A 9,028-nucleotide genomic window follows, 5' to 3' on the forward strand; every position below is an offset into this window, starting at 1 on the left:
AACTGAGGCTCCCAGATGTCCAAGTCACATGACCAAGGTCAGAACAACTCCTGGGCAGCAGAAAGGGGATCCTACTCCAGAATGGAAGCTCTTCTGGGGATCACTACACCCGAGCTTCCCCAGTGGCTCAGACGGTAAAGAACCTGCCTGCAACTAGGGAGACCCGGGTCAGGAAGATCCCCTGGAGAAGGGGATGGAAACCCACTCCAGTGTTCTTGCCTGGAGAATCCCACGGACAGAGGAGCCTGGCGGGCTGCAGTCCATGGGGTCACAGAGAGTTGCACACGGCTGAGCGGCTAACATTCCACTTTCCAGCCAAAGCCCTGCCCCTCTGGCTGGCCGCAGCGCGGGGAGGTGCCCGTCACCGTGACTGGGGACGTCACACAGCTCCAGCTCCCTTTTAGTGCTCTTTCACACCAGCCACGGAGCAGGAACACCAGCAATGTGACAGGTACGGCTTGCCCTCCCCGCCTGTCCCCACCACAGACACCTGCTGACTGGGGTCCCCGGGTCAAGTCACCGCTTCACGCAGGAGCAGAGACTCCAGGAAGCCCTCACAAGTCAAAGGTGGCAAGGGCAGAGCCTTGTTGTAACTTTAAGGCTGAATCTGTAGGCTCATCCTGTTCACCTGCTCCGCAAAACAGCTCCTCAGGCCTGAGCGCCAGGCCCCTCTCACTGCAAGCCCAGGGTGTGTCTGCGAGGGACGGGAAGGCATGGCCCCACGCCCCTGCATCCCGACCAGCTCCCACCCTGCTCACTCCTGCTGACTGCAACAAAGGGGACATACACATTACAAACTCACTCATGAGAGACAAACTTTATTTTGATATCTCAGAAATTGCAAGGCAATAAGCACAATGACAACAGTGAGCTCTGAAGGGTCAACTCGATTTCAGATGCACAAATGTGCTGGGATCTCATGACTACTGGGCAAGGAAGGTGGGCAGCTGACTGCTGATCCCCTTTACAGAGGACTTGTTTTTAATTAATTAATTTCTATTTATCTGTTTACTTATTTATTTATGGCTGCACTGGGTTTTTGTTGCAGCGCACAGGCTCTTGGTTGCCACGAGCGGGCTTTCTCTATTTGCCATGAGTTGGGGCTACTCTCTAGTTGCGGTGCAGAGGCTTCTCATTGTGGTAGCTTCTCTTGGGTGGAGCACAGGCTCCAAGGCGCACGGGCTTCAGCAGTTGTGGCTCATGGGTTCTAAGACCTTCGGGCTCAGTAGTCGAAATCCAAAGGCATGTGGGATCTTAGTTCCCAGACCAGGGATCAAACTGGTGTCCCCTGCATTGGCAGGCAGATTCTTAACCACTGGACAACCAGGAAAGTCCTACAGAGGACTTGTAGAAGTGACCTGGCTTCCCTACAGACTGTGAACATTCTACCAGGTAAACAGAGGCCAAGATAATGGAGTAGAAAGGCCCTGAGCTCCCCTCCCCTCATGAGCACACCAAAATGTGGGGTTACTAGTGGGGAGAGGGAACAGGGGAGAGGCAATTTAGGGGTAGGGGGTTGAGAGGTGCAAACTACTAGATATAAAATAAACTACAAGGATACATTGTGCAACAGGGGAATATAGCCAATATATTGGCAAATGGAGTATAACCTTTAAAAATTATTACTAAACAGTACATCTGTAACTTATACAATATTGTACATCAACTACACTTCAATAAAAAAAAAATTCCACCCAGCTGCTTTCTGCATCTGGTCCAGGCTCCTCAATACCCTGGGTGGGCAGGGCTTCACCAGACACGCGCACATACCTTGACTTCCTCAGTCATAAAACCAGGGGTCAGGCCGCCCCCTCTCTATACAAAGGCCCTTCTCGCTGACACAGGTGGGTTCTTGGAAGTCCTGGGACTTGGTGTACTTGGGGTTGCTAGGTCCATGGTGGCTGAACCCCATGGCTAGTTAAAAGCCTTGGCATGCAGCAATGAACCTGGGACTAAGCGGAGGGGCGAGACCCTGGCTGGCCCATTGCTAGCCACCTTCTCCAGCCAGGGAGGTAGTTCTGGCGTGGGCAGAAAGGGGCGTCTCCTGGCTCCTCTGGCCCCAACCTGCTGAGGAGGGGTGGAGCCATTGTGACCTTGAGCCGTCTCTCCGCCACACCTGCTGCTGACCAGCATTTCCGACTCTCCTCCAGAAAGACATCAGAGCTGCACCTCCTCCCTCGGCAAGGGCCGGGCTCAGAGCTCTGCACCTACACCAGGAGGCCCTCTCCAGCACCCAGGACAAGAGGATCCCAAGTCAGGGCCACCTCCTCGATCTCCCAGCGACACACGGGGCATCTGGCCGTGTCCCTGAAGACCCTCCAGGCACAGGAGCTGCAGAAGTGTGTGTGGCCGCAGGGGACAAGGCAGGTGTTGGCAACCTGGTGGAAGCAGATGGCACACTCTTCTCCTGCTGAGGCTGGGAAAGGCGACAACACAGGTCAGGGGTGCTTGGGGGCCACGAGAGGGCAGCCCACTCACATCACCACAGGTCAGAGAAGCACGTGGTCGGAGTATGAAGAATACTACCTTGTAAGAGAATGCTCATAATGCAATCAGTAAGAAAGGTTGGGAAGAAAATTGTAAGGTACATACATGCATAGCCTAAGATTCCAACTTAGAAAAAAGGAAAACAAAGCACAAATAACTCCCCACGTACGGAGTGCTATGCTTGGTCACTTCAGTCGTGTCTGATTCTGCGACCCCAGGGACCGTAGCCCACCAGGCTCCTCTGTCCATGGGGTTCTCCAGTCAAGAACACTGGAGTGGGTAGCCACGCCCTCCTCCAGGGGATCTTTCCAACCCAGGGATCAAATGCACGCTTCTAACATCTCCTGCATTGGCAGGCAGGTTCTTTACCACAAGTGCTACCTGGGAAACACCCCCCTCCACTTCTGTCCATATATATATATATATATATATACACACATATATATGATTACAAAATACCGGGAGGAAATCTACCTAACAGGCAATGTGAAGTTTGGGAGGTGTGCTTTTTTTTTCACTTCCTTTTTTATCTTTGAATATGTATTTTATTTCTGCTTGGCAAAGTTTTTTGTTTTTGTTTTGGTTTTGGTTTTTTACTATGAACAGGGATTGCTCTTTTAAAAGCAGGCGGACAAAATAACATCTATTCATGAGTGTGCCCAGTAACTTACGAAGCCAGCCAATGTCCTAGAAGGCAGAACTGTTACGTGGCTTTTAGGTTTCGGCCTATGGCCTGTGGGAGACTTGATGGCACCTGGGAAAGTGTAACTGAGTTCCCAGGGCTGGGGCCTCGCCCGGTTTCCCCAGCTCTGGAGCCCTGGGGAGACTCTGGCGCTCGGGAAAGCCACTCACCTTTGGGCCCGGGGAGAGCCTCATCACTGAGATCCCTTGGCATGGTTGTGGGAAAGTCGTTGGCTGTAAGATCTAAGGCAGAAAGGGAAAGTCAGGACCAGGGGAAAGCAGTCAGGGTGTTTCCATTCAACCCACCTCCCCAGTCCCTGCCTCCAAAGCAGAGTGTCCACCTCCTTTCTTCTCCGGGTCGCAGCGCTGCAGCTCCAAGCCGGGGGTCCAGCCCTGTCCTGGCCACCCCTTTCCCAGTGGGACCCAGCAGAGAATTTGTGGACCCGCAGCTTTTTCATCCTAATCCACGCTTCCTTCAGACAGCTCCTCTCTGCCCTACTGCCACTGCCTGAGCAGAGATCTTCAGCGTCGGTCACCGCCCCCCAATGGATGTGCAACAGAGTCCCCCAGGAGGTGGGCAAACAGGTGCCTGGGCCCCTCCGGGGGTGAGGCTCGAGCAGTTGTGACAAGCCATTCGAAAAACAAACACACTGGGGGGACTGGAATGCTCGTGCAGGTCCCTGGAAGACTGCCCAGGTATGCCAACACTTCTTTTCATGAGTCTTCCTGTATCTCCTCACTCCTCTGAAATCCACTCTCCTTTCAGGTGGTCCTCATTTCCCCACTGAGTGCCTGAACATCTCACCTTTGACCCCACCAGGCTGCCTTCTTGCCCACCTCTAACTTGCACACTTACATTCCCTTTGTTGCCACCCCGTCTGCAGCAAACTCCTGCTGTGACTGCAAAACCCAGCCCACCCCAAATATTTTTTTTTGTAAATGAGACCAGCCCTCTAACACAGGGGTCCCCAACCTCCGGGATCTGATGCCTGATGATCTGAGGTGGAGCTGATGGAATAATAATAGAAATAAAGTGCACAAGAAATGTAATGTGCTTGAATCATCCTGAAACCATTTCCCTCACCCCTCCTTCTGTGGAAAAGCTGTCTGCCACGAAACTGGCCCCTGGTGCCAAAAAGGCTAGGGACCGCTGCTCTAACATGTGTTTGGGGTGCCGGGCAGGGCTGCCCTCCCTGTGACTGGGTCTGGTCCCCAGCAAACATCTTCATACCCGGAGAGAAGCCGATGGAAAAACTCCATATGAAAGAAACAGCAGTTCTCCCCGACCCTGTACGCGGTCAGGCACCACCGGAGCCGCCGCCTCCCGCGCCCCCGTTCCCAGGGACGGCGCCTGGGTCCCCGCCCCTGGCCTCACCCAGCAGCTGGATGGCCTTGGTGGTCCCGTACACGTCCATCACGGCCCAGAGCGGGGCGCCCATGAGCACGCCCTCGCGCAGCAGCCGCCGGGGCCCCGAGTTGACCCGGGCGAAGATCCGGCCCTGGCGGTTCACCCAGAAGCGCACCACATCCCCCGGGAGGGCGCAGCCGTCAGGAAGCATGGCCGCCCAGGTCTGACTCTGCTGCTCCAGGTCCGGGCACACGAAGGGCGGCAGGCTGGGCGCGGACACCCGCGCGGGGTCCAGGCGCGTGAAGCCCACGCGGAGGCCACCCAGCCAGCCGGGCTCGTGCCACAGCATGCGCAGCGCCACGCGCTCTCCCGGCTGCACCGGCCGCTGGCTGAACACGATGCCGTCGTGGAACGTGGCGTGCCTGAACGCGGTGCTCCGCTGAGCATCCAGGCGCACCTGTGCGCCCACCGCCTGGGCGTGGAAGCGGAGCGCCTCTCGGGGAGCCTCGGCATCTGCGGCGGGGGCGGGGGCGTCACTGAAGGTCGGCCGGACACACACCGGCTGGCCTTCCGGGCAGCCTGGAGCCCTCCCCACCAGGGGAAAGGGGCATTTCCATCAACCCATGCTCCCTGGGGCTACTGTCCCGGCTCTCCCCCATCCCCACTCCAGAGACCTTCTTAGAACCAGTGGGGAACCCGCTTCGCCTGTCTGGGATCTTAGTTCTCTCCTGACTCTTGCCAAGCCTCAGTTTCCCTCCCTTACTGCAGCTTAGTCACTGAGTCCTGACGACTCTTTGAGATCTATGGACTGTAGCCTGCCAGGCTCCTCTGTCCATGGGGCTCTCCAGGCAAGAATACTGGAGTTGGGTTGCCATGCCTTCCTCCAGGGGAACTTCCCAACCCAGGGATCCATTCCTGGTCTCCTGTATTGCAGGCAGATTCTTTACCACTTGAGCCACAAGGGAACCCCTTCCTCCCTTAGGGATGTTGTAAAAATTAAAGGAACCGTTGACAGTACCAGCTCTGGATACCTGGTGATGGCTGTTATTGCCATTAACTAAAGAGAGCAGGTTTTAGAAGTCAACAGATGATCCTGCTTTTGTTTGACACATACGTTTATATGTGTACTATTCGCATGTTTACACATGTGTAGCCCGTCTGTATCTAGAAACAGGCTGAGAGATGGGCTGGCAGGCTGTTTGTGGTCAGCTCTAATTCTGCAGTGGCGGGGGGCGGGGGCGGCGGCTGAGTTTTCTGACTCTGCCACAGAGAACCAGCATCGCTGACCCCCAGTGAGGGTGACTTCTCTCGTCCTGGGAGAGAAAGAAGGAGCCTGGTAACTCCCAAAGTAGTGAGGGTGTGAAACCGGAAAAGGGGTCCCAGGTCAGCCCCTCAGAATTGTGGGCCAGGCCCAGCCTAGGCCTGGGTAAGCTTTGAAAGCAGGGGACTTCCTGACTTGCCTCCACTTGGCAGCTGGGACGGGAAAGTTCCTTGCTGGGCAGCCCTTCCTCTCAGTCCCAGAGGCCTGAAGGAAGCTGGTGGAGCTTCCGGCCCCAAGACGGGCACTTAGCCAGCTCCCCAGGCCTTAGCTCTCTCCCCCTCCCCTCCTGACCCTGCTTTTTCTGGGTTGGAGGAGGGAGGCTGAAAATATAAAGAGAATTCAATCAAAACTTGAGCCAGGGAACTTCCCTGGTTGTCCAGTGGTTAAGACTCCATGCTTCCAGTCAATGCAGGGGGCACACGTTCAATCCCTGCCCTCCTCTTGACACTCAGATGCCTGCAAGGTGTCAGCCAGGCACCGGGAGGGGAAGCTGGGCGTGGGCAGGTACGAGGCACACCGTCAAGGCCACAGCGAGTCCACCCCGACCCCCACCGGCTCGGGGACCAGTGGGGCAGGAGCCGAAGAAGCGGCTGATGGGACTGCTGGGTGCGTGAGTCCCTCAGCAGGGCAGGCGGGCCCTGGGGACCCTAGGAGAAGCAGACTTAGTTCTCTACAGGAATTTGACAGTCTGCAAAGCTTACCCCTGTCTCGGAAGTTTCCCACTGGCCCTTGGGCGCTATGTCCTCACGTCAGCAGTTAGAGGAGGGAGGCCGAGAGAGGTCACAGGACGCCGGGGCCCAGTGGACTGTGCTGCTTCTCCCAGCTGCCACCCGGCCTCCACTCACTGTCTCAGCAGCCCCCAGCAGTGGCCTGAGTGTGGCCCTCGCAAGGCACACAGGGCTTCTTGGGGGGTCAGCCTTTCCGCATGTGAGGTCCTGTGTGGCTGTGTTAGTTGTTCACTGCGAAAGGCCAAGGCTGAGCGGCAATGACAGCCACCCGTGTGCCGCCCGTCCGGCAGAACTGCGTCTGCCCACGGGGCCCCTTCCTCTGCTTTGCACGGGGCTCTGTGCCTGAGTTTGGGGCTGGCTCTGGGTAGTACCCCCTTCTCCAAGGCTGGCTGGCAGGGCTCCTCCCATTCTTTGACCCAAGTGACCCAGTCCAGCCTGCTCCTGGGGTGGGTGAGGCAGAGGTGGGCACTGGCCAAGCGTGGCTCTCCAAGTAGGCGTGTCCCCAGCCAGTTGGGCAGCGAGTTCTGAGCACTTTATGCCTGCAGGTGGCTGTTCTCATCAGCCCCACTTTCAGGCAGCATCCTGAGGCGCCTCAGGCAGAGTTGCCCATGGGGGACCCTCCCCAACTTCTCTGCCTGCCTCCCCTACTTCCACACTGTGCACTGGCTTGGCAACAGGGCCCCCTGGGTGGCTGGGGAGCAGGGAACACGGTCATGGCCTTTTGGATGTCCTGCCCTCTGGACAGGCGGATTCCAACCAGAGAATCTTTGCAGCAAGGCTCTTGGGATCTGAATGACCGGGCTCAGTGAGGACCTCCCCAGATCTTCATCTTCGTTGTCACCGCCCCTCCAGTCACCAAGCCTCTCCTGGCACCTATCAAGTGCCTTACAGACGCCCGGCCCCCCAGGGGAGCGCTCAGAGGACACTGAACTCAGGGAGGTGGTTGTGCCGCTGGACGCCAGGGAGCCCCGGCCCAGCTCCGCACCCTGCGCTCCTGCGCTGCCTCCCTCACGGCGGCAGCATCACCCGGAAATCCAAACAGCAGTTGCTGCTGCAGCATTGGCAGCGGGGCTTGGCCCCGCCCCGCCCCTTGATTCAGGTGCCTGGAACCCTAGGTTACTATGGTTACTGCGGAGTCAAGGGCTCCAGGTCCTTCTGCTTGGGAAGGAGCAGAGTCCAGGCTCTGGGAGCAGGGATGCGTGGTCCAGATCTCTAGTCATAAGAGACCCAGCTCTCCAAGCCCCGCCCCGGACACTAAGGCAAAGTTGTGACCTCAGGTGAGACTGGCAGAGAATCATTGAGCCTGGTGACCCTGTGGTCTGTGCTTCTGGCAGCTCTGTAACTGGCAGGATGGGGGCATTGTCTCCCAGCCTGCGGATGAGGAAACCGAGGCTCCGGGAGAAGTGACAGGAAAGGTCCCCACAGCTCTGTGAAGGCAGAGCTGGGACCCCAGTCTTCCACCAGGCCCCCTAAGGTCTACCCTCTTTCCCATCCCAGCCAGTCTTCTCTCTGCACAACAGGATCTAAAAGGCAAACAGGTCATAAGGGTCTTTGCATCACTGCAGGGATTGTGGCCCGAGTTCCTCAGACTCTATTGGATTCTTGCTGAGAAAGGAAGCTTTCACTACCTCCTGGGCTCCTAACTCATTGCCTAGGGCAGCCCGGCCTGGATCAGAAACTCCTTCTGAGAAATATTTACACTGACTATACCTCTATCTCCTGAGTCTTCCACCCCAGAAAACACAGAGCACCCCTCTGCTTCTTGTACTTCTGGTCCAGACAGAAAGCTCAGGGCTCACACTTACCAGCCTGAGAGCAGATCTGGGCCCCCATCCGCCTGGGCTCCTCAGGCATGGGTCCCTGGGTCTGAAGAAGGCCAGTGGACAGGTTTCCCAAAGATATTCAGCAGGTCCCCTTGTCATGGGGCCAGGATCATATTACAGTGTTGATGATTAATTAGAGATTGCAGTCACGAGTTACAATATCCAGGGAATTTCCTGATGACTGCTGGTTTGCAACAGGCCTGCCGCAGCTGGCTGGCCCGGAGGAAGCGGGGACTCGGGAGATGGCCGAGCTTGGATGTGGAGGAGCCTTCTCTCTAACTTCTGATCAGTTGCGATCAACCAGCTGTGCATTATCACTGCCTGAGTCGTGTTAATGAATACCTGTAGCCAGACCTCCCCCCAGAGACCTTGATTCCAGTGGCCTGGGGTGGAGCCCAGCATCGGCCTTGTTTAAAAGCACTCCCAGGGACTTCCTTGGCTGTCCAGTGGTTAAGACTTGTGCTTCCACTGCAGGAGACACAGGTTTGATCCCTGGTCAGGGAGCTAAGATCCCACATGCCATACAGTGAGGCAAAAAAAAAAAGCAAAATAAGCAAAAACCAAAATAATAAAAGTACAAGCACCACAGCTGATTTTAATGTACAGGGTAGAGAGAGATTCACTGCTACTGACCCCAGTA

General features: G+C 56.5%; 1 protein-coding gene across 1 annotated transcript; it reads right to left on the minus strand.

Moving 5' to 3' along the window:
- Positions 1-801: 801 nt before the first annotated feature.
- Positions 802-8,645, minus strand: NEURL3 (neuralized E3 ubiquitin protein ligase 3). The gene is made up of 4 exons (XM_043467797.1): positions 8,371-8,645; positions 4,544-5,029; positions 3,340-3,411; positions 802-2,416 (listed from the first exon to the last, which is right to left on the minus strand). Exons 1-4 carry the CDS (start codon positions 8,417-8,419, stop codon positions 2,208-2,210), a joined length of 816 nt encoding a protein of 271 aa, XP_043323732.1. The 5' UTR covers positions 8,420-8,645; the 3' UTR covers positions 802-2,207.
- Between the last annotated feature and the right edge of the window lie 383 nt (positions 8,646-9,028).

This window comes from Cervus canadensis, chromosome 5, assembly GCF_019320065.1.
Source record: "Cervus canadensis isolate Bull #8, Minnesota chromosome 5, ASM1932006v1, whole genome shotgun sequence".
Lineage (NCBI taxonomy): Eukaryota > Metazoa > Chordata > Mammalia > Artiodactyla > Cervidae > Cervus > Cervus canadensis.

Excerpts from the sequence above, each read along its gene's own strand:
- NEURL3 (XM_043467797.1), bottom strand. The coding sequence starts at position 8,419 with ATGCCTGAGGAGCCCAGGCGGATGGGGGCCCAGATCTGCTCTCAGGCT. Across the intron at positions 5,030-8,370 it reads CCAGATCTGCTCTCAGGCTG|ATGCCGAGGCTCCCCGAGAG; the intron begins GTAAGTGTGAGC and ends CCCCCGCCGCAG. Across the intron at positions 2,417-3,339 it reads GGCTCTCCCCGGGCCCAAAG|CCTCAGCAGGAGAAGAGTGT; the intron begins GTGAGTGGCTTT and ends CGCCTTTCCCAG.